The sequence below is a fragment of the Anser anser genome, assembly GCF_964211835.1.
Source record: "Anser anser genome assembly, chromosome: 1".
NCBI lineage: Eukaryota > Metazoa > Chordata > Aves > Anseriformes > Anatidae > Anser > Anser anser.
In genome coordinates this window covers 83,036,234-83,061,237 of record NC_139720.1, presented here as the reverse complement: position 1 = coordinate 83,061,237, position 25,004 = coordinate 83,036,234, and the positions used below count along the sequence as shown (strand labels likewise).

The 25,004-nt window shown below is 36.8% G+C and overlaps 1 protein-coding gene across 4 annotated transcripts in view; it reads left to right on the top strand.

Moving 5' to 3' along the window:
• Positions 1-25,004, top strand: part of ROBO1 (roundabout guidance receptor 1) — a 697,351-nt gene that overhangs the window by 394,249 nt on the left and 278,098 nt on the right. For all 4 annotated transcript variants that reach the window (XM_083820574.1, XM_083820573.1, XM_083820576.1 and 1 more), the window contains one exon: positions 22,688-23,014. In XM_083820574.1, the coding sequence (XP_083676700.1) occupies positions 22,688-23,014 (327 nt within the window). The remainder of the gene's footprint in view (positions 1-22,687; positions 23,015-25,004) is intronic.

The following is a 25,004-nucleotide window of genomic DNA, read 5'->3' as shown; positions in this document are numbered from 1 at the left end:
ATTCATTCTTAAACAAAAAAATGAAGTGCCATAGAATGTTATTAAAATAAGGAAGCTTATATATAATTATAAATATATATATTTATAATTCTTCAAATGTATATTTAAACAGCTTGCTATTATAACTAAGAAACTTCTGAGTTTAAAAAGTTGTTTATAAAATACATTTTTTCCCTGTTAAAATAGAAAATGCCATTTTAAAAATACGGCGATTAATTCCATCTCCCATCTATATTTCTAAGATTTTTTGATTCCTTCTACGTCTGTTGTTTGAGAAACTAGTTGGAACATCACTATAGTAATGCTACAATTTCTGCAAGGAAATAACACTTTCTCCTACCTCCCCACCGTCTTCTCCTATCTCCTACTTTGCTTGATTCTGTTGTATGAGCACAAAGCCTCACTGCCCTTATTCCTTGCCTTTCTGTAAGGGAAATGCTGGTCCACAGACTTTGAGTGAATTTAAATTTTACATAATGTACTATGTATGGAGCAGTATTGCTCTTACCTTTTATATAAACAGGATGAAGTGCCAGGAGCTGCTTGCCTTTTTTTTTTTGTTTTTCATTCTCTGACAGGTTGTGGTACTACAGTAGAAAGCATTTTATCTTTCGAGTGAAAGGTAGTTGGCTCCAAAAAAGGTCTGAAATTAAGTGTTATGAGATGAATGATGAAAGTCGCAGTGTACTGTTTTACAAATTGTTTATGGCAGTAGTCTTAAATACAGTATGAAAAGTGGTTTCTACTTTTGGGGATTAATATACTATGTAAATTCTAAAAAAAATTTATATATTACGATATATCATCTACCTGGACTTGAGCAAAGCCTTTGATATGGTCCCTCACCATGTTCTTCTCTCTAAATTGGAGAGGTATGGATTTGAAGGATGGACTGTTAGGTGGATAAAGAACTGGTTGGCTGGTCGCAGCCAAAGGGTTGTGGTCAACGATTCTGTGTCTGGGTGGAGGCCGGTCACAAGTGGTGTCCCTCAGGGGTCAGTCTTGGGTCTGGTGCTCTTCTTTATCAATGACATAATCGGGTGCACCCTCAGCAAGTTTGAAGATGACACCAAGCTAAGTGGTGCAGTCGATACAATAGAAGGAAGGGATGCCATCCAGAGGGACCTGAACAGGCTGGAGAAGTGGGCCCATGAGAACCTAATGAGGTTCAACAAGGCCAAGTGTAAGGTGTTGCACTTGGGCTGAGGCAATCCCAGGTATTTATATAGACTGGGAGAAGAAGAACTTGAGAGCAGCCCTGCGGGGAAGGACTTGGAGGTCCTGATGGACGAGAAGCTGGACATGAGCTGGCAGGGCACGCTTGCAGCATGGAAGGCCAACTGTGTCCTGGGCTGCATTGAAAAAGGAGTGGCCAGGAGGGAGAGGGAGGTGATTGTCCCCCTCTACTCTGCTCTTGTGAGACCCCACCTGGAATACTGCATGCAGGCCTGGGGCGCCCAGCACAAGAAGGGTTTGGAGCTCTTGGAACGGGTCCAGAGGAGGGCCACTAAGATGATCAGAGGGCTGGAGCACCTCTCCTATGAAGAAAGGTTGAGGGAACTGGACTTGTTTAGCTTGGAGAAAAGAAGGCTCCAAGGAGACCTCATTACGACCTTCTAGTACTTGAAGGGAGTGTATAAACAGGAGGGGGAACGCCTGCTTACTTGTGTTGATAGTGATAGGACAAGGGGCAATGGTTTTAAACTAAGACAGGGGAGACTTAGGTTAGATATTAGGAGGAAGTTTTCCACTCAGAGGGTGGTGAGGCACTGGAAGAGGTTGCCCAGAGAGGTTGTAGATGTCCCATCCCTGGAGGCATTCAAGGCCAGGCTGGATGCGGCTCTGGGCAGCCTGCTCCAGTGGTTGGCAACCCTGCCCAGAACAGGGGGGTTGAAACTAGATGACCTTTAAGGTCCTTTTCAACCTAGGCCATTCTACAATTCTGTATAGTAATCAAATGAAATTTAATGGAAAATACTGTAAAGGTGATAGTGGTTCCGTGTGATCCATATGGTTCTGTTGTATTAAACCATGAACATCTTAGAATGGTCTCATAAGGTGTTAGCAATTTCCAGCTTACGGTTGGGGATCCATCTTCAAGACAGGACCAAACATGGGCTTCTTCTCTCATGACAGGCAGTTGTGGAAAGTTGTGGAAAGAACTTTGGGAGCTTAAACATTGTATCGTCAACATTTTACAGTTTGCATCTTCTCTATATGTATTGTTCGATCAGACTTGGGCCTTATAAGAAGGGCAAGATCTCACTGAATTCCTTAATCTGAACATGACATACTTGCATCCAGGAGCCATTGGCTGTCTTCAAATGTGTGTTACAGATTCTTTCAGAAAGGCTTTCACTTCTTGCACAGTAACAAAGAAAGGGAAAAAGCTCTTGAAGATGTATTTGCCATGCCAGCAGAAGCATAGTTTGTAACCAATGAATCTTTTATAATTAAAACACTATGGCTTGGATTTTTTGCTAGGCAGGTGGAATGCTTTGTTGTGGGTAATTAAATTACACTTCTTCTACCCTTAGATCTTGACCACTTTCCAAGGAGTTCTCCCACCGTATACATTACTTGTGATAAGACCAATCTTGTCTTTGTTTGGCTTATGCATTCCTTTTCACGTGAATAATGACCAGGATTATTGGAACTGCATATCCTTCCTCTCTGAGATAGATGTTCTATGTTAAGCATCTACTTCCAGCTTAAAATAACAGGATTCAACTATTGTTCCTTCCTTGTTGAAGGAATAAAGTAGGAGAGTTGGAAAGACTCCCAACTTTGTCAATATACTAGCAATTTCTGTGACTTAAAAGTGAGTCTTTGAGCTCCTTGCCACCAAAAGTCCTGCTTAACATTGTTACTACTGCTTAGTTTTGTAGGTGAATAAATGGTGAGGGAGATTAGTCCTAGTCCCATATGTTTTTAAATGTATTTGAGTAGAGTGGTATTTACAAATACTTGTTGAATTTAGCCAAATGCGTGTTATTTAATAACTAATAATTCTGCATAAATATAAAGTCGATTTGGTTCATAATGCACTTAGTTGTTCTATCAGATTCCGTATATCTTTAAACTCTCAGGTTCTATTATGATACACTATTGCAATGGTAGTACTTGAATTTTAAAGTCTGTGTTTTTTTTGTTATTGTTAATTTTCTGCAAGACTTTTCTCAGTAGAGGCTGACTAGGTTAGTTTCAGGGCTTGCAAAGGATTTTAAAATCCATGTGTTTTCATTTAAGAATGCCTTAATTATATCTGTTTGCATCAAATATTCTTGGAATGTAAATTCAGAGATTTAAATCAGATACAATGAAAATTAAAGCATCTAAGAATTAAAGTTGATTTAAAATCTTAGATCAAATCATTAATAGGAAGTAGAGACCTTGCATTCCCTACTTCCTGGGGTGGGGAGGAGCAAGATCAATCATGACTCCCTTGTTAAATGGTATATTGATGAGAAAATAGCACTATGTTGCCACTTAGTACAAGAAAACAAAAGCAAATAAGCAGGAAGACTTTGATAGGAAAGCTTTAGGTCTGTTTTTTTCACCTGTTAAGGCCAGCTGTCCCATGTGTGATTTTACTTTTGTGTGTGGTGTTTAGTTTTTTTTATTACTCCCATAGTCAGTAAAGCTGTAGCAGAAACTGCGAACTCTTGACATTAACAGTTTATAGTTTTACAAGATACACAGGGAAGAAGTGTCATGTGTTCAAAAGTTAAATTAACTTCTTAATATACTTCTCTTGTGTTTATATTGAGTTTTTAAGTGACATTTTACAAACCCCATTACCGTACTTCTGCTGCCAAACTGACTAATAGACTGATCTATTGACACCATCTGTCTAAGGAATCCACAGCCGCTGTTTCAGTGTCTGGTTCAGTTTTCAATAGGAGTGCATTCTTTATAGAAGGAATTTTTTCTTCTCTTTTCTTCCTCTTCTGCTCCTTTTCCCCTCCCAAGGATCCTCGGTGGTGATTCATACTGGAATTTCCCACAACTTCCCCCCCCCCCCCGCCACGCACACACACGCTTCCTTTTGCATATCCAGTAAATTTCTCTGTTGATTCTCCAGTATTATATGATATGTTGGCATGTTTTATCACGGTATGAAAGCTGTAGGGCATCTGGACAGAAATGAAACAAGTAGATCATTTTACAGATAGTTCTCTTAAATTGTTTTGTTCTTTTGGAAACTCTTTGATGTATATAGGTACTGTTTTTAGAAATGAACTGATGGTGCATTAACCAGATTTAACAGTGTGTCTTCTGTTTGGTAATTTAACCAATTTGGTAATTTAACAATGCATCTGCTTCTGTTTGGTAATAAATATCTATTTCTGCAAGGTGGAAGAGTCAAATTGTACTTGATGTTTCTTTAAAAATGATTCTAGTTGAACAATACAAGGGTGTTTGTGAGGGGTACAGCATACATAAATTGATATGTGTCGTTCCAGTAGTAACTCATGCTGCCCAGTCTTACTGTTCGTGGTTGGCAAAAGCAGCATGATGCTGCAGGCAAATTACTTTGCTAATGAAGATTATTTGGAGGGACAATTACATACATTTATATTAAAATGTAAACTGTGAAGCGTTCTGAAGCATGGTGGAGTTTTAGCTTGTGGCTCAGTGAACCATTTGCCAATATCCATGAAATGAAAGCATTAAGTTCAATCTCCAGATCAAAAGAGACTGTGTTTGCTGAAAGACCTAAGTCAAGGCAAAATTTGTAGTTTACAAATGTGGACCTAGTCAAGAGAGGATAATAGCTTTATCACTGATTTTCATTTAAAACAAATAAATAAAAAAAACTAGGCAAAGGTCCAAGCTGGGCCAACTGTGAACAGTGTCAGTGAGTTGATGCTGCCATTGCAGGTTCTAGAGATTCTGGGAAAGGGTTCTAATTTTTTACCTTAGATAATGTCCTAAGGTTAGTTTAAAATGAACAAACTTACCTGTTCAGCTAATTAATGTTTAACTTGGATTAATATTAGTCCATCTGAATACTTAAGTTATAAAGATGATGCTGATGTTGTAGCTACTCTTTTGATTGTATTGAGCCACCTGAGTCATTTAAGCTATGGTATCTAGAAATCTAAGGTCATCTGCTTACACATTCTGTAAGACTATGTTTTATCTTAACAGAAGATCCAAGTATAACAAGAATTTACTCATCCTGTGTTTAACTCTACTCGACCAGCATGTTCTAACTGTATGAATGCCATTTGCAGTAAACTGTGTAAATTTTGAAAATACAGCTTTTTTTCATTGATTTTATTTATTTATTTATTTATTGGAGATCACCGAGAAAGAACATAGTTCTCCAAGAGCCGCTGGGGCTTTCTGCACTGGTCTTCCTTATGATGGCACTCAACTTTCCCTAGATTCTTGTTCTGTCCCAGGGAATTGGAAGACCCAATTTCTGTAGGGATTCAGGGTTTTTCTTCTTCCTGCTAGATTTGAAGGGGGGGGATGTTAACTGTATTCTGTTAAATTTACTCATTGTGGCATTAAAGTTACCTATTGGTCATGGTGATGGGAGCATAAAGGCATAGTAGATATCTTCATAATTTATTTTTTTTCCACTTGTTTGTGTAAACAGTGGAAACGCATTTCACTTTAGACATCTCATATAAAAGATCTGTGATTCACACCTCTCAGTCACTCCTTTCAGTTCTACAAACCTGGGCAGACATTCCAAAAACAGTTGGCAGCATTTTTGGAGAGAAGAGAATATTTTATTATTATTTTTAGAAACAATGATTCAGTATAATTAATAAATACTTGTTTCTCAGGTAAATTGCAGGTCTCTAGCATAGAGGACCAGGTGTTGTGGAGAAAAAAAAGTCTCATTTTCATTTATAGAATGGTGTTTTTATTTTATTTAGAAGTAGTTTAAGAATATTTCTCATTTTTAAAAACGACTTTGCAGTATTCAATCATCACTTTCATGGAGACCTGATCACAAGCAGAAGTGATCCACAAACAGCTGCATCAAAGATGCCTAAAAATAGCCTACAGCCCTAAACCAGGAAGGTAAAGGAACTTATGACGATTCAATAAACTTAAGTATAGTAAGTAACAACTTTATACTATATTACTTCGGATGAAATACAGCTTTGAACTTAATGGTCCCCTAAGTTGAAAATATAAAAAAGACTTCTGTCACTATTACATAGATTTTATTAAGTACAGTTATTTGTCATGATCAACCATATTTTCCTTTCATGGTTTTTGTCTTCATCTGTATCTCCTTCATGAAATGATATCTTCAACGTATCTTCATCCACGAGACAAAGTAATCTGTGTGCAGCAATTTCAGGGCTTTAAGAATAGAAAAGGAAGAGGTACAAACAACATATTAGTTTTTTTAAAAGGTTCCCTGATGTGAATATTATTTATTCTTCTTTTATTTCATTTGTGATAAATTTTCTTGAGGATAATACCTATCTTGTTAAACTGTAATGTCATCCTACCATATTATGGACAGCTTAATTTAAAAATGTGTTTACTTGAAGGAAATGGGCAATCCAGTTTTTACTGTTTTAACTAACTTATTTTGTTGTTGTTGTTTTTATTTAAGAATGTTTATCTTATAATTCTTAAGGCATATGGGTTAATATTTGACTCAGAATATAGTATCTGGTGAACATGTATGGTCACATTGGGGTATTTTTTAAGGAAGTTTCTACACAAATCCTTCAGTTCAGAAGGGATATAAGTTACTTCAAATGTTTTAATGATTCCTATTTTCAGTTGCTGGAATTTACTTTATTTTTTTCTTCACATCGGTGAAATAATTCTTAGGAGTAGATTCCTTTCTCCAGCCTGGAAATGTCAGTTCCTTTAGGTTTTCTCTGATAGCGTCGTGTCTTAACTGTATTGGAAGAATTACAGTATTTACCACTACAATATTGTCTACCTCTGAAGACTTTTTTTCACCAGTGATTAAGCCAGCATACTGTAGAATGAGATATTCATAAGGATGGGATTCTTTCACTGGGGGGCAGGGGATATCATACATTAATGAAGGAGAATAGGTAGAGACCACAATGAGCAGTACTAATAAGCATGAAGGCTTTAGGCACTTGCATTCACAGCAGTGTTTCGTGGAGATGGCCCCTTTAACGTTATTTGTCTTTATACTTCCCTTCCCCTGATAATTCATTGTTGTCACGGTGAGAGCTTTCAACATAAAAGTAACGATTTTTAGTAATTCATTCAGGCCTTAATGACAGCATTAACAGGAAAATGGGGATTTTTCCTGTTGAAATGTACCAAGAAATGCTTTTTTCAAGGTCACAACATTCTTTACTATGGCTTGATTGTGCAAGTTTACATGACTAAACTGATCTCCTATGACAAGATGATGTGCTTAGTGGATGAGGGAAAAGGTATGGATGTTCTCTACATAGACTTTATAGTAAAGCTCCAGACACCATTTCCAACAGCATTCTTCTGGAGAAACTGCTCAAGAATTGGACAGACATATGCTTTGCTGGGTAAAAGCTGGCTGGGTGGCCAGGCCCAAAGGGTTGTGGTGTATGGAGTTAAATCCAGTTGGAGGCTAGTCACAAGTGGTGTCCCCTAGTGCTTAGTACTGGGGTCAGTTCTTTTTATATCAGTGATCTGGTCAAGGGGATCGAGTGCACCCTCAGTAAATTTTCAGACAACACCAAGTTGGTTGGGAGTGTTGTTCTGCTTGAGGGTAGGAAGGTACCAACCTGAATACCATCCAGAATACCAGGTACCATCCCTGAAGGTATTCAAAAGATGTATAGATATGGTGCTTAGGTGTATGTTTTAGTGGTAGCCTTGGCAGTGCTAGGTGAATGGTTGGACTTGATGATCTTAGAGGTCTTTTCCAACCTAGATGACTCTGCAATTTTTCTCTCTTTGACTATTCCGTTTGCACTTAATTGTTAAGGACATTTACTTTAAATTAGGATGAAATGCATTTTGGGGATCTGTTGTACTTCAGAACAATGGTTCAGTTTGTCTTCCTTAGAACTGTATTTTTGGGGATGTGAGAGAGATTCGTGATATGTTTGTTCATCAAACTTCAGTGACTTCTCCTGGAAGAAAGTAATCTAGTTAAGGAGCATAATTAAATCAAGCTAAGGAACTGCAATTCTAAGTGTTTTTTGTTTGTTTGTTTTTTGAAGGTGAAATTGCAAATAGTTATAAGCTGATACGTGATCAAGGTCAAGGGAAAAAGAGATCTTGGGAAATGAAGAACAGAAAGCTATACTTCATATCTCAGTTTCTGGTTGCTGATCTTGCTTAAATATTGTCAGTATTAGGCAATTGGAAGTAGGGGATCATTAAAAGAAAAAAAAACTTTTAAATAAATGTTGTGTGGCTTTTTTTTCCTAGTTTCACAGTGCTCTGGTCTTGCATGTGAGTCTTTTAGATTTTTTTTTTTTTTTGCTCAGTTGAAACCTGCTCTTGTCTCTGTTCTCCTGATCACTTTGACGTTATATTCTGTGCTATTGATTTATCTCTAAGCAATAAATTCTTCACCACTCAGATGCTTTTAGTAGCTAAGCATTTGTAAAAATGTTGGTCTCTATTGAGGTAAATAATACAAGGTCAAAGCTTCCGTAGCTAAGCTTTAACCTAGTCCCCAATGCCTTTCTTCATCAGTTAACAGATGACTTTCTAGAGAATTGCATGTACAAACACTGAAGTTTTTTTTGCCTTGTTAATACTATATGGTCAATTAAAAACTAATACAGCAACTAAATGAAAAGCAGTCCTCTTTTAAACAGGAGAAAGGCAAAGAACTTTAATTCTTAAAGTTATGTATGCTAACTTAAATATAATAAGTTTTCAGCTTTGGCTTAGACTCTTCGGTCTTTTATGTGGAAGTCTGTATTGAGTAGACTTCCATAAAATTGTTGCTAATTCATTAGCTATTTTAATCAAAAACCACCATATTTTTGTTTTTAAGAATGGTATAGTATCTTGGTGTTTTGGGAAAGCTTGTTACATATGCTATATTTCTGAACGGGAAATAAAGCTATCTAATGAAGCATTTTTTGAAATCATAATGTTGGCTCGCAAGAATAGCTTGATTGCACAGATTAAAACTAGTTGTTTGATTTTTACTGGTAATTAAATACCAATATTAAAGGAAAAAACAAACCACATTTACTGTTAAGAAGTTTTGTGAATATGTTGTCATCTGTTTCTGCTGGGACTTGCAGTTTCTGGATATTCTGAAAAGCCTTCTCTATATCTTTTTAGTGTCATTACAGTGACTACATGGCTCGAAAGCCACCATGTAACCTCCATTTAAGATAAAGGGAAAAATATTTTGATCATTTTGACTAAATTCAGCACCTGCCTTATGCTTTCAGGTTTCTGGTTTAATTCTCCATTATTTATCACTATTTAAAAAGTGATACACAGATGTTAGTAGACCAGACTATTAAGAGTTTCTTTGAAAGGGTGGATAAGTATCTGCCACAAGGAAGCCTAAATGTTGCCAGCTCCCATTCTGTCATTGTTCATGCCTAATACCCTTCGTGTGTTCTTCAGGGTATTCTGTCTGATCGCATGTTACAGAGCTGACCATCTCAGACCTACCCTGTTGGGTTTCACAGACGTGTCACAGTCACTTTCTTCTAAAATCTGTGTTCCAACTGTTTTGCATTAAATTGATAAATAGCCCTTGAAGCAGAGGCTTAATCCCAGGTTTTCTGTCATATGTGACTTCCCTAATTGCTGATATGAACGGGCCCCCATAACACCTTCCTCAGATTCTTACCAGAAAAAAATATTCTTGTGAGCTTTTGACAGAAAGAATGTAAAGCAACCTGAAGACACCTGACTTGAGCACAGATCTGTGGACTGCTCGTTGCCTACTGGTGTGGATGGAGATGCCACTTTAGGAATAGTTAATTAGTCAAGGTATGAAGAAATAAGGGATTGGCTTTGGTTTGGTTAGGCAGTTCCACACCAAGCAGGCTAATTCCAGGTCACTTTGTGTTTTTAACATCCTATATTGAATCATTTTGTTTTTCTGCTGCAGCGTACGGGTTATGTGTACCTAACAGAAAATCTCGATTTTACTGTGAAGGCCAAGCAGTTGGTGTTTACCTATGGTGGTTTCACTTAGGTGTAAGTCAAGAGAGGAGCTGGAGTGGCCAGTTCTCACCACATCGCCCAAAGAACTGGGCAACTCAAAAGTTGAGTGGCATGGCCTTTGCTGAGAACTTTGAGCTTTCTGTGAGGCCAATGATAAACTATAGGATTTGGAGTGAAATATTCTGGATATTTTTGTTCTGCCTCAAAATCTTATATGCCATTTTTTATTTTCCATTAGATTATCATTTTCAAATTTGATGAATTAAGTCATTTGCTCTTTTGATAGGTAATGTTTTCTAATGATGATGTGCTATGTTAATATTGAAGCAGTTGACGCAAATAAAGACTTTCTAGTTTTTCCCCAGTGTTTCTTTCCTAAACAGACTTGAAAGTTGACTGTTTACTACTGCTCTTATGGAAAATAAAAATAATCAAGTAACACAGGACAGATCCAATGCTATTTATAACTAACTTCTCTATATAACGTAGCTATTACAGCGTGGTGTTTATTATTTAAAAAATGCCATTATTTATAAATACGACAAATTGCTCACAATTACAGAACAAATTAAAAGAAAAATTTCAAAATAAAGCACAGAGGACTGACAATTGCTGTACAATCTCTCAAGAAAATACTAATTCTTTTGTAATATCTCTTTTAGCACTACATAGCTTTTGCTTTTAATCAAAACACTGAGGGAGAATTTCCTGTTTATTTAAAGAAGTAATTTAAAATAAGGACAGATTAATTGTCAGAAAAGTGACTTTTAAACTGATACCTGTGCCATAATGCCTACTAATTAGTCATATAATGTCATATTAAAGAATAAAAAGAAGGAGATTAGTGCTCACCCTGTGGAGAAGGGACAACTGATACCCGTTAATCAATTTAACCCCCTAACCATGCATTTAATTCTCAGCCTTTGCACAGGGTACTAGTGAGCAGCTGTGAGCCTCAAGGCCTAGTGGTTCTGACTAATTAGTCCCACTGAAGGCTTTCAGGCTATTCAGGAGGGCTTAATTTAGGTTCAGGGGTTTTGTTTCAAATAGCTGTTTACATAAAGTGGAAAAGTCCATATACTGGTTGCCTTTTAGAGTTTAGAAAATATGCTGTACTTGTCTTTTTGATACAGAAAGGGAGCTTAGCCTTGAAAACCCTATTGCAAGAAAAGCTTGCCTAAAACGTGGGATAGTCCTTTGCAAGGATGAAAATGTATATAACCGATAGTTCTTTGAATCCACCACTCAAGTCATGGCTGATAGCCTACCTTTGCTGTAACATGTTATGCAGTGTTAGCAACAGTGTAAGTTTCTAGTGAGGTTCGAGTTTTGGGGTGGCAGTAAAGGCCCTGGCCTACTTTTGCCTCTCAGGAGGAATTGAACAAGTTCTGCATGGTGTAGTCATGGGAGGAGGGAAGGAGATGGGATGAAGGTGGTAATTAAACCTAGTCCCTGTGTAATAAATCTGAGAAGAACATGCATTCTTAGTGAACAGGCAGATTCAGTGCATGATTGGATGCATTACCATAGCCCTGAGCAATAGAAGGTGACATATTTGTACTTGATGAAATTTGTTTTGTTACGAATATAGGTAGCTTTTTTCCCCTCAGCATTTCTACGTACTTGTCAAATGCAGTTTAATTTTTTTGGAAGGAAAACTCTAATAATATCATATTCAATCAATCTTAGTCTTAAAGATTCAAAATAGATTTCCTTTACTAAAGGAACCTACTTGGTGTAGCAGCAGGTTATTTGAACCTAGCTGCCCTGTTTTTATAGGTTGCTGTTTTTTTCCACTTGCCTATCATTAAATTGTGAAAGAAGCATTGTGCAGAGAAGTAATGTGTTGTTGTTGTTGTTGTTTTTTTAGATCAATTGATAAAGTTGGATGATATTCTTGGTCATGTTGTTCTACTGTTTATTAGTTCCTGACATAACCTATTTTTTTTTTTTTTACTGCTCGAACCCCACTGTCATATAGTGGCTGCTGATAGAAGTAATAACAACAATTCCTTTCCTTTATTTTCAAATAGTTATTCTCCTTAATCATTTTGAGGCTTCTTCATAATTGACATTTATATACCACATGAGCCTCTTCCTGCTGGCCTGTAGTTGTGTTGTATAATGCATTGTAATCTTGAATCATACAGCTCTGTTCCTCTCATCATTTTTGCTGGCTGTTGTCTTTTATGTTCAAGGTTCTTGTGCCTTTGTTGCACAGCTCTGCAGAGTTCTGAGGTTTTTGTTTTCCCTCATTTACTTCTTGCATTCATCTCTGTTGCTTTCCACTCAAAGCACCATGGTTATGTAACACTGGCTTTCTCTTACCTCTTCCCCCTCATTCCTTTTGCCGTTTCCCGTATCTAAATGTTGATGCGTCTCCATCAGCACTCTAATCCCTTCATCAAAACCCTATTAATAGTAATTCACAGGCTAGTTATTAAACTAGGTTTTAAAAATATGCAGAATAAAATCCTACTCCTGTCTTCTTTCTTTTGATCAAATAATTATATTTTTCTAACTTTTTCTCATACTATTAAAATGTTCTTCACTCCTTAAATCTCATCCTCAACAACCATGAGCTACTGCTCTTCTTTAATCTTTTTTTTTTCATTCCACTGTAAGCTTCAGTAGGCTCAGTCAACAACATTTTTATTTATCTGTAAAATTCTAACATTTTAGCATACCATGGAAGCTATAAACATTATCTTCATTCATGTTCTGATTATGTCAGAATTTGCTTTTAAGGTTGAAAACTGATTGAGGTGGGCTGCATTCCTCTAGGGATTTGTTACTAATCCTTTAAAAGGCCATTTCAAATATTTTGTTTTCTGGAAGTATTACTCCAGACAATTATGCTTAAAACTGTGATTCAGTACATTTTCTTGAAGAAGTTAATAACTCACCTAAGACTGGTGCTATTTAAATATCTGCCTTGAGTGTGCCTATCATATAAGATATCTCAAAAGCTTTGTTTTAGATGTTTAAATACATGTCAAGCTGCTGAACGCTTAGGCTATTAGCTACAGATTTTCTGAAGAAGCCACTATTCGGGAAAACAGTCTAATATTTTCACCATTTCTTTTATCCATAACCTGTAAGAGTATGCATTTCATATTTTTTCTCCTGTTAATTTTGTATAGACAGATATTAAATACAGTTTTCATGCTTGAAAACAAAAGTTAGTGTCTACAGTGAGTGCTTTGAAACTTACATTTGTTTTGAAACTATTTCCTTTGAGTTTTCTGTTCATTCACAGATACTGTTGTGTTTTAACATAGAAATGTGCACACGCAAAAATAGGAAACATTGCTAACTGAAAGTTTATGTAAGAGTAAGTATGCAAGCCTGAGGAATGGAATTTTTCCAGGCCCTGTTTTTAGGAATCTCTGCAGTGGCTGTTGAATGATACCAAAGTTTTCAGCATGGTTGTTTACAAGTTGCCAATGCCATTTTCACTACAACCAGAATTAAAATCCAATTGGGAAGGTATAGGAGTGGCAGAGATAATGGAAATTTCTCATAATTTTTCACTGTGTGTTCAGCAGCCATGCTCTGAAATGGGACCTCAGAATACAGACGGTAATGGTAGCGTTAGTTCTTCATCTCAGGGAAGAAAAAGTCTGAGCGATAGTTTTCGGGACCGATACCACTGTACATTTAAGGATGTCCTGGGACATTGTTTTCTGTGTAATGCAGTTCATCTACAGTAGGATGTAATGTTAGAATTGTTAAGGTATGCTTTATGCAAAGAAGTCAGAACAATTATAGAAGAAGAGTGTGCTGCTCTTCAGTTTAAGGTTTCTTTGGCTTCAAATTTAAAGCCAATGGTGTTTCTTATCTGAGGAATGTAAAATTTTGTCACCTTCCTGTCAAAGGGAATACATTACTCCATCACTCAGAAAAAGAGTTTTAATGGTAACAAAAGGTGGAAGTTTATTTCTGGGGAAAGGTAATGCTTGGTGTTTTGACATAGCTTTATATTAGTGAAAAGCAACAGAAAGAGATTTTTAGGTCATCAAACAGTGATGTCATGTTGATTGCTGTGCCAAGTAACTCATGGCTTTCTGATAAAGAAATAGTTGGAGATATGTTTTGTAAAGTATGTGACTGATTCACATTTATATGGGAAGTTAAAAAATATATCCCAGGTGTTTTTGAAAATACTGGATTAGTTCCAGTTGATTGTTCCAACCAGAATCATCGCTCACTGAGGCTTCGTTGTCCAGCCGCACGTTCTGGTTCCCTGGGCAGCGTTCCTTCCAGCTCAGCACATGCTTCATTCGAAGTCTGCGGGATCACCGGTCCTTTTTCTTCTCTTTGCAGGAGGAGATATTTACTGCTTTCCACTGCAAGCATGCTACCTTTCACACTTAATACTAATTTATTTAGCTTTCCATTTGAATAAAGTGTGTTTTGGAAAGAGGAAATGGATAGACAGTTTTTAAGTATGAGTTTATTAAATTGGATTTGTATAATTATTTTTCCATTTATGCTTAAAATAAAATAATTTATATTGATCTGTACATTTAATGTACTTCTAAACAACTCATTGTAAGTAGTTGTTTCATTTGGATTTAAATTTCCACTCTTTCTTCCTTATGCAAGTAAAACATAACAGTAATGTATTATTGTAACAACTTGGACATTGGAAATGTCTAGCCTTTCTGTAATTTTCCAAACTCAACATTGTACAAAAAGTTGGATTGTTTTAGATGGAGTGAAATAGATTTGTTTCAATCCAAATGTTTAACACATTAAAATACCAACAACAGAAGTAATGTAACTTAGCTACTTTATAATGACTCTTTATTCTATTGTTAATCTTCTCTAAATTATTAGCATTAACTAAATAATTAGAGTATTAAATTCAAACTTATTCCTGAGCTGATGTCACCCTCCAAAAAATACCTAACATTTAGATTCCTGAGGGCAGTTGTGATATTTCATTCACCCTTGCCGATAAACACATTTAGAATCATCTTAAAGTAGGAATTTGGTGAGGTGTTTCACATCGTTGTATTTCTCCTTTCCACTTATTCTTGTTTTCAAAATATATTTAATGTTATTTCTGTGAGATGTAGCAAAACTAGCACAAGCAAAAGCCTAGGAATGCTGTTGGCTGTCACAGTACTGTGCTTCTGTTGCCTCAGAGTTGAGTGCTGCTTGAGAAGAGAAAACCCTAGGCTCTATGTGCTGTTTCTTTGGCTTCCCTACAGTCACGAGGAAATGCAGATCCTTTTTCTCTTCCCTCAACATCTTTTAAATGTTTGAACATGCAGTTGATCAAGATCAGATTGAGTCTCACACTGAATCTGGAGTTGGAAATGAAGTAGAAGTCAGTATTCTTAAGCATGGTAAGAAGTGGGTTTAAGTCCAAAATAGTGTGTAGGCAATCCCTCTGAAATACATGCATAGAATGTGTAACATTGGTTTTCATGACTAAATGTTTTTTTAAAAAGAACAACCCAAAGGAAAGGAGGTATGCTTAGGTGTATCTATTCATGAATGAGGAGTATGATGATCCAGGAGGATAGTCTGTATTTGGTTTGACACCCTTGACTGCTGTTCCTTGGCCATTGCTCTAGCAATGTCAGTCTTCTCTGAGTTCCCTCTGCACCTGCCCAACCTCATTGCTTTATGCATCCTTCAGTTTACTGTGATCATCTCCAAGCAGCTTGTGGCTTCAAGATCGTCACATCCCAGCTTCCAAAGATGAGCTTGCCTTCAGATCTGTTTGTGGGTCTGTCTTGCTGTTGAGCTCTTGTTCTCTGTATTATCCCAGTGCAGGAAATATCTCCCAACATTACTGCAACCATTTCAAAGAAAAAATAATTAATGGAGTAGGCTTCATTACCTCAGTATTTGTTTTTGAAACGTAGTGTGATTACTCACTGTGTCATAGTTAATTTGCAATATTAATAAAAGATACTCCTGTAATTTCATTAATCTTTCAGGGAAAATACTGTTCTGAACTTACCAGTTTGATGGGGGATACTGTAATTTTTATTGAATGAGGTTTGGTTTCAGAAGCCAGCACTCTAGATAATGCCATCTCACACTACTTCAGTATCCACTAAAATCAAATGAGATACATATCTTGCTGGAGAGCAGAGCTGAGGGAAAGAAAAATAAAACCAAACACTTTTTATCCTCGGGCAGTAGGTGATGTTCCTAGTGTTTTATGCAAATGTCAACCTCTTACATAGCTCAATATAAATGTTATTATTTTAAATTTATATTCTAGCTACACTTAATGAATAACCAGGTTAGGACTTATACATGCTAACTGCTGGACAAACCAGTAACATGTATTTGTGTAATGAGGGTTCACTGTAAAGCTATGTCTGTTGAAAATAAATAGTCTGTCCAAAACCAACTTTAAAGAGTTGCATTTAATTTTGGATTAAGAAACTAAAGAATGACTCTTACAGTTGCCTGTAACAGATCACTTTAAAAGTGATCACTTCAGAGAGCCAGTCTGTCATAGTATTTCCTGAGAAATGTAATTTTATGGACTAAAACAAAGCTGTTGTTAGTATCTATGCAATGCAGTACCTGCCAGTATTTTTTTAATTCATACCAGATAGAATATTTAAATATCTATGAGATGCCATCATCTTTGTAGAAGTCTTTTTGCCTAAAAACTTACAGTTTTTTTGACCTAGTCATTTATGTCTGGATATGTTGTAGAATAAGGAACAGAAGCAAACAATTTAAGCCAATGTAATATATTCTTGTTTTTCTCCCTTATTTAGTTTATTGCTATAATACTTCAGTTAGCTTCTACTCAGTTGACTAATACAAAAGTATTGTGTAAATTGAATGTGGCTATACGTGGGTTACATCTCGTAGTACAAGAGCCACGTACCAGATCAGTCTGGATGTGATGTGTTTTTTAATCTCTTTTTTTGGGGGAAGAGGCAGACATAGCTTAAAACTCGAGGCTGTCTGTGGTTAGTCTAGATTTTTTTGACTGTACACATACAGTAAATTACTAGCTTCTGACATCTCCTGATAGTGTTGTAACCAGGACAGAAATGTGATGTAATTCATGATGTCTTAGCAACATGAGATACTTCAAGGTTATCTTTCTAAGTGGAAAAAAGTTTCATGGGTGCCTGCAGCTAAGTTTAAACGGCATGACCCACAATTTCTTTTAAGATTTTATAAACACTTTGTATTTAAAGTGCAACTTGGTTTATCCAGAAATATACCTCAGTACCAGAAATAATGAAAGATTAATTGATCATTTTGTCTGTTATTAGGAACAGAAACTCCAATGCCACTTAAAGGAGAGACAAAAGTATTTCTTGACATAATGGTGTAAACTGGAGAAAGAAGCAGTAAAATAATAAAAACAACAAAACAACCCTCTTTTTAGGGAACATCACAATAGTTTCATAGGTGGGGTGATAGCATCTAGTGCTTTTCTTGTGCCCTCCTGTTTTCCAGCGTGTGTTTAGAAGAAAACATAGATGCTTGTCTTCATGGGGAACATGTAGGGGAATTTCAGGTTCTACTGATCCAAACTGAGTGCCTTGCTTATCTCTTTTTATGATATCTGAATTATTGGAAAGAACTGGACCTATTCCCAGCTTAATATTTGGAAGCATTGAACACGTCTTAAAATGTATTTCCATAAACCTGTAGTCCTGGGTGGGCGTTAATCATGTTCCAGCTATTCATTTTTCTCCTTAGGGTACAGATATCAGCTCACTTACGGGAATGTAACACCTCTGCTGTCTGCAATTTTTGGTTATAAAGGTGGCATCCTTTTAAAGAATTTATGAAGGTGTGCACAGTTATGACTGTGCAAAGTTATGGCAGGATTTAAGTAAAAAGAATATATTTTTTTATCCTGAACCAGAAGTTGAGTACTCAGTTGTTAGAAATCAACAGCTGTTGTAAATAAAACTCTTCATAACTGTACAAAGAACTACTTTGCAAGTCCAAAGTGATGCAACTCTATTCTCAAATTCTAGTGTTTCAGAAATACCAATTTAGTGTAGTCTTGGCTCTAGTGCTTTCTTCCAAAGCAGAATTCAAAAGTAAAATTTCTCTTCTTAGTTGACAGTTCGGGGGAAATCTGAAGAAACAGGCACAGCATTACTTCATTCCATGCCTTTGGTTATGGCTGCAACATCTGTAAAGGAAATTTCAAAATACTTGCTTTTTAAAATGCACTACTCTTGCAGGCTGCAAAGCTCAGGAAATTGGATGTTCTATTAGGGCTGGACTAGGATACAAAGAGAAAAAATACTCTAAAAATAAGATACAAATGGAGTTCTTTATTAGCAGAAGCTAAAGCATCTTTTTCACTCTCTGAGAATCTGATTTGTCCCATTTTTTTTTTCCTTGAAAATTATCTGCCGTCTATGAGAACAAGTAAACCCAATGGGTTAGGTTAGTTAAATGGCTCTGTGCAGAAAAGCTACTTCATAGACAATTCTTTGATTCATTTAGATATTTATCCTGTGTAACATGATGTCTCACTGTGTCATTGTGTGCTCTTGCAATAGTATTTTAAGTCTGCTTCTTACCCGTGTTAGGTTTGAGTTTTCTGTGTTCAGAAAGGATGAACTCAAACTGGAACTTAAGACAGGGAAATGGTGAGCAAATCTTACGAGAAGAAAATCAGAGGAGATTAGTTTGTTGATTTCTAACAGCTACAAGAACACAAAATCCAGGAGGGTGGTTAAAAAAGGAAAAACTTGCAATCTTACACTTGCAATCTGTAAGTGTGTCAGTGAATCTGAATTCAAGGGCAACTCAAGTGCAGGAAGAGTTAGGTATGTACTACTCATGGCTGTGTTTAACTTGAGAATTAGAGAAAGATTTCTAACTGTTAGAGCAACAGAGATACCGAGTGTCTTTCTAATCAGTATAAACAAAACCACAGAAAAATTCCATCACTTTCTGAAAAATTAAGTTAAAAGTAGTCGAAATACTACTGGTAAAAATGGATCGCTCATGTTCTTTTGAAGAATAATTATTTGCAGGAACCACCTAACACTGATTTTTTTAAAGCTGTAGTTTTGTTTGTTAGCATTTTATTAATATCTTGTATACCAATCAGGACAGTAACTTAGTTCTTATGTTAAAATATTAAGCTCTTCAATAAAAGAATGGACTAGAGATCTAGTGTTCTAAAAACACGCGTTAAATGCTGTATTTGTGAAATTGAAAATGAACGGGACCTCTTTCTTCCTCTCTCCCCAGGAGGTCAGCAGTATTTGTACCCATTATAGCAGCTTTCCTATTTAAATGCATATTCCATTCTATTTTCAATACTTCGTATATTATACCAACAGGAAGTTTTAAGGCAAGAAGAAACACAATTCTTGCCACTGCAAATTTAGCATTCATCTAATGCTATCTTTCTTTGAACTTTCATGTCTGTTTATTTCAGTGCTTGAATTCTTGTAAAAATAATTGTGGCACAGTCCAAGAAACTGGAAACATGATTTCATATTAACTGTTCTTTTAAGTAGCATCATGAAATAATTAGTATGGCGTACTTTAATTGGTCGCATCCTGTTGAGTTTTTATGGAAGATTTGAGTTAGAACAAAAGCACGGAACACAAGTTGGTTAGTTCCTATAACACAGTGCTGTCATCTTTTGGGGGTTGGGAGGAGAAGCAGCTCTGTATATCTAATGGCAGATCCAGTGTATAATAGGTGTTCTGCTTCTATTTTTTTTTTTTAACCAAACATCCCTTCAGGATGGATTTTTGACAGGAAAATTACATGATTGGTGCCCACTGTAAGATTGGCATTGATAATCGAAGCTGCTTATTCTCAATAAAGCATAAATGCAGCTTAAATAACTAGGCTAAAATGAAAGAGACTTTAAAATAAAAATAAAAATGTATAGATATGTGGGAAGATTATAACTTAGTTGTCAAGGCCATTATATCCCTCAGGTGGTTGTCACTAAATCTGTGGTTAATGCTCACTATGTGCCAGTCAACTAATCATAACTTTGTCCCTTTCCGCTTCAAGCAATTTTATGAATTTTTCTAGAGACAGGCTGCTTTATAAAACACCAGATTAAATATATATATAAAATAATTGACATTTCCATCATTTTAATTCCTCTGATGTTACCAATCAATGAAGTCTCAAAAGTATATGAGCGTTCCTGGAGTTATCTGAGAACTTGACCTTACATAAGAACTTTGCCCCCTCAAGAATCTTGAGTCTGTTTTCAAGAAAATTTAGAGGTCAGTCTTCGAACTTTTATTCTGTATGGTACTTTCAGTTAGTGTAAAGTGACTTGAACGTCAGTATGGAAGGTATACATACAATATATCTGAAAATGGTATTTCATTTATTTGTGGTGTGGGCCTGGCTGATGGAAACAACAGAAAGGCTTAAAACTGTATTGCGTACTAGCTGGCTGGTAGAATCTGTGAAAATACAAACCTTAGACATGTAGTATCACATACACAAACTTGGGTTTTTGAAAGAATTCTTAACTATCTTTATATACGTTTTACTTTGAACTTGGGATTTTTACATTTCCAGAGTGATGTACAGTTGGTTTGGGCTTTCTAGCCTTTTGTTTCATAGAATCATAGAATGGTGTGGGTTGGAAGGAACCTTAAAGATCATATAAATCCAACCTGCCTGCCATAGGCAGGGATGCCTCCCACTAGATCAGGTTGGCCAAGGCCTCATCCAGCCTGGCCTTGAACACCTCCAGGGATGGGGCATCCACAACTTCTCTGGGCAACCTGTTCCAGTGCCTCACTCCCCTCTCAGTGAAGAATTTCCTCCTAATGTCTAGTTTAAATCTATCCTCTTTTATTTTAAGACCATTCCCCCTTGTCCTGTCATTATCTACCCAATTAAAGAATCCCTCTCCATCCTTTTTATAAGCCCCCTTTAAGTACTGAAAGGCTTCAATGAAGTCTCCCGGGAGCCTTCTCTTCTGCAGGCTGCACATCCCCAGCTCACTGAGCCTTTCTTCATAGGAGAGGTGCTCCAGCCCTCTGATCATCTTTGTGGCACTTCTCTGGACTTGCTTTAACAGATCCGCATCTTTCTTGTGCTGCCGGCTCCAGACTTGGATGCAGGATTCCAGGTGGGGCCTCATGAGGGCAGAGCAGAGGGGCACAATCACCTCCCTCTCCCTGCTGGCCACCCCTCTGTTGATGCAGCCCAGGATGCAGCTGGACTTCTGGGCTGCAAACATGCACTGCTGGCTCATGAGCCTTTTTGTCCACCAGAACCTCCAAGTCCTTCTCTGCATAGCTGCCCTCAATGAGTTCTTCTCCCAGTCTGTGTTCGTGTCTGGGGTTGCCCTGACCCAGGTGCAGGACCTTGTACTTGGACTTCTTGAACCTCGTTAGGTTCACATGGGCCCACTTCTCCAGCCTGTCCAGGTCCCTTTGAATGGCATCTCCTTCTTTGTTATCAATTGCACCACACAGCTTGGTGTCATCTGCAAACTTGCTGAAAGTGTACTCAATTCCATCGATTGTGGGATTGTTTCCGTGTCTTTCCTTGTGAGGTATGCTCGTTTGAGGGCAGTGGAGTTGTATGAGGGAGTGGCTCATCACAAAAGTTGTGAGACTAATTTTATACATGGCAAAGTTAAATATAAAGAAAGAAATAAGGAAAATAGTAATTTAAAATTGGGTCAATTGAGATTTAATTGAGTCAATTGAGATTTAAACCTACAAAAGTTTAGGTCGCACCCTATCTCTAATTCAGAGTTCTTGGGCACCCAGTTTGTTGTCATATTATCCTCTATTGTATATCTGTCCAGATTATCATAGTATTTCCAGGCTGCTCTGAGCTCACAGTTTGAATTAGGCTGAACTTGAGTGTCTTTCTAAAAGAGCATCTTGTTTGCTTGTAACTTCTTTCATCCCCAGTGCTTTTGTCTTATGTTGGCTCAGAATTTCAGATTGGGTAATGCGTAGTCAAGGTGGATAAAAATATTTAATATAAAAAGTAGCTCTGGTTTTCCTGATACAAGAACTGTAAGAAGCACTTGGGCATTCTGTGTATTTCTACACCCGTGGTACTGTTTAACAAGTCACTAAAAAGAGCTGATAGTACAAGCAGAATAAAGCAACTTTGTGGGTACTGGAGAAGTTAGGCTTACTCCATAGGCTTTGCGTGAGTTGTTGAACTTCCCAAAAGGTTGAATGAAGTTGATCATGACTTTGTGTTATAAATTAGAGCAGTAACGGTTTTGCCAGAGATGGCCTGATGACTGCAGAGTATCTGTAGAACTGGTTTTCATAATTACATGTATACATATTTATGTATGTATAAATTTGCATCCATTTTTATATTGATATATTCATGTGTATGATTTAGGAAAATGGCAGTTTATTTCACTATTATAGGTTGCATTTTGAAAAGTGCTTTTGAATTTATTCACTTGGGAGAGCCTTCCACACAATGAAATACAGTAAGGGGCTTTTTTTTTTTCCAATTAGAAATGTGTTAATAGCTATTCTTATTAAAATCCTGCACTATAGGGTAATGGTTTAGTAGTTGTATTGCAAAACTCTATAATTACCTGGCAGGGATCTAATAAGAAAACTTCGCATTTTTATGTTGTAGGTTCCCGTCTTCGTCAAGAAGATTTTCCACCTCGAATTGTTGAACACCCTTCTGATTTAATTGTTTCAAAAGGAGAACCAGCAACTTTAAACTGTAAAGCTGAAGGAAGACCAACCCCAACCATTGAGTGGTATAAAGGTGGGGAAAGAGTGGAAACTGACAAGGATGACCCTCGTTCCCATCGGATGCTGCTGCCCAGCGGATCTTTATTTTTCTTACGCATAGTTCATGGGCGCAAGAGTAGGCCGGATGAAGGGGTCTATGTCTGCGTGGCAAGGAATTACCTTGGGGAAGCTGTAAGTCATAATGCATCGCTGGAAGTGGCAAGTAAGTGCTTTTTTTTTTCTTTTTTCCTTTTTCCCCACTCTTCAGTAGCAGCCCCTTACTTTGATGTTATTCAAAGATTTAAAAAAAAAAAAAATGGGCTGCCTATGAATCATTAGCACAAAAACAATGAATGAACTATATGGTTAGTCTTATTATATGCATTTTAGTAGAGTTAAGAAAATAGAAAGATGGAAGAGGTATCCTATCACTTTATAAATTAAGATATTTCTGTATGCTTGCACACATCTTCATGCTTCCATGGAATTATGATTATTAGATGTGTTTGTTAGATTTTGTATAATTAATTTCAACTTACAGATGTTTTTTCCTCTCCAAATACCCATGCAAAACACCACATGTAAGAGGAGGCAAGGCAGCCAGGGTTTTAACTACCAGGGTACATTTGGAATTGTTGCTCAAATAAACACTCAAAAAAAAAAAAAGACGTATTTAGAGACACAAAATAATATTGTTTTGCTCTAAAAGAAGTGGTCTACAAATGATCTCTTTAGTTATAAGTATTTGGTCAAAGGAAAGAACAGTCAAGTGTGTTCATGTCACTTTGTATTCCTTATCTCTTCCTGTATGCTCTTTAAAGTCTCCTCATTTCAGAGGAAGAGAGTGTACATGAAAGGGTTTTGAACATGCCATACGAAAGGCCATGTGTAGGTCAAAAAATGTCAGTTTTGGGATAGTTAAGTATGAGAGGAAACCTTCCAATCCAGAAGTTAGTTATCTATCTTAAGTTGCTTTTCTAGGCTTCCTGTGTAATCTATAGCGATTCATCTGTTCTGTTGAAGAGCCAGTTCAGAACTTGGTCAATCACTCTCTGAAAATAGTGATCTCTCTGACTAAACAATTCATATTGGGAGTCAGAGCTGTCGGTCAACCTTTAGGCAAGCTAAGTAGATGCCACTGTTGGTGTATGACTTATGAAAATCCAGCCCTTCTGATAAACCTTAACTCCCACAGGAGGTGAAGGAAATGGGCTATAAAGTTGTTCGTTTGTTTGAGCCCTTTGCCTAGCCTTGCCCACATTCAGAGAGTACTTCATAATGCTTCTACCAGAAGGATCTCCAGCGTCACATATAACACACTAAATGGATGTGATTAAGACCTATGACCATGCTGTTTCCTTGTTACTGCTTTAGCGATAAAAATAATTGGTGCTTGGCTAACTGGAAGTATGTTTATCCAGCAAACGTATAACCTTTTTAAACTATCTGTTGATCAGTTAAAAATGCTATATACAGTATGTTGTAGGTGTACATGTGTTTTACTGGGCCTCCATGTTTAAGAGATTCTGATTTTATCTGGATGCTGTTATTTACTTTGTACCAGTCCTTGTTGATTCTTAAATGAGTTTTAACATTTTGTCCGTGCAGCAAAGCAGTGGCCATGCTTATTTCATACTCTGTGGTTTATGATGCGCCTAGAAGTAATGTCTGAAATACACGTAGTGTTTCTGCATTGTCCGTGAGGTAGACTTCAGTAGTTGATACACGATTGCACATATGAATTCCACTGTTACTAGATGCGTATGTAAGCTCTGCCTTAAGTCATCTTCATGTGATTACAGTAAGAGTCTTACTGACAAGGTCTGCATACAGAATACTGATATGACCAGTAGTTTTTTTTTTTTTCTTTAAGAGGCTCTGCCTCTTAAAAGGCAAAAATAAAATGAGTATCTTCAAATAGACAAGGCAAAAATAAAATGAGTATCTTTTCAAATGTGTGCCACCTAACAGTAGTATAATGTTAAATTGCTAGTCCAGTTCAAAAGTGCTCTCATTTTGAGGTCTAGTGTCAGAAAATACACACCAACACCATTGCAAGGGAAAGTAATTGCTCTCTTTAGTTGGAAATAAGATTTGTAGGTTGGTAACAGTATAACAGTACATGATTTTAGTTGTTTACCAGCAGATTATAGACAAAGAATTTTAACAGAAAAGGTTATGATTTTGATGGAAAAGGTGATGTGGCACTGCAA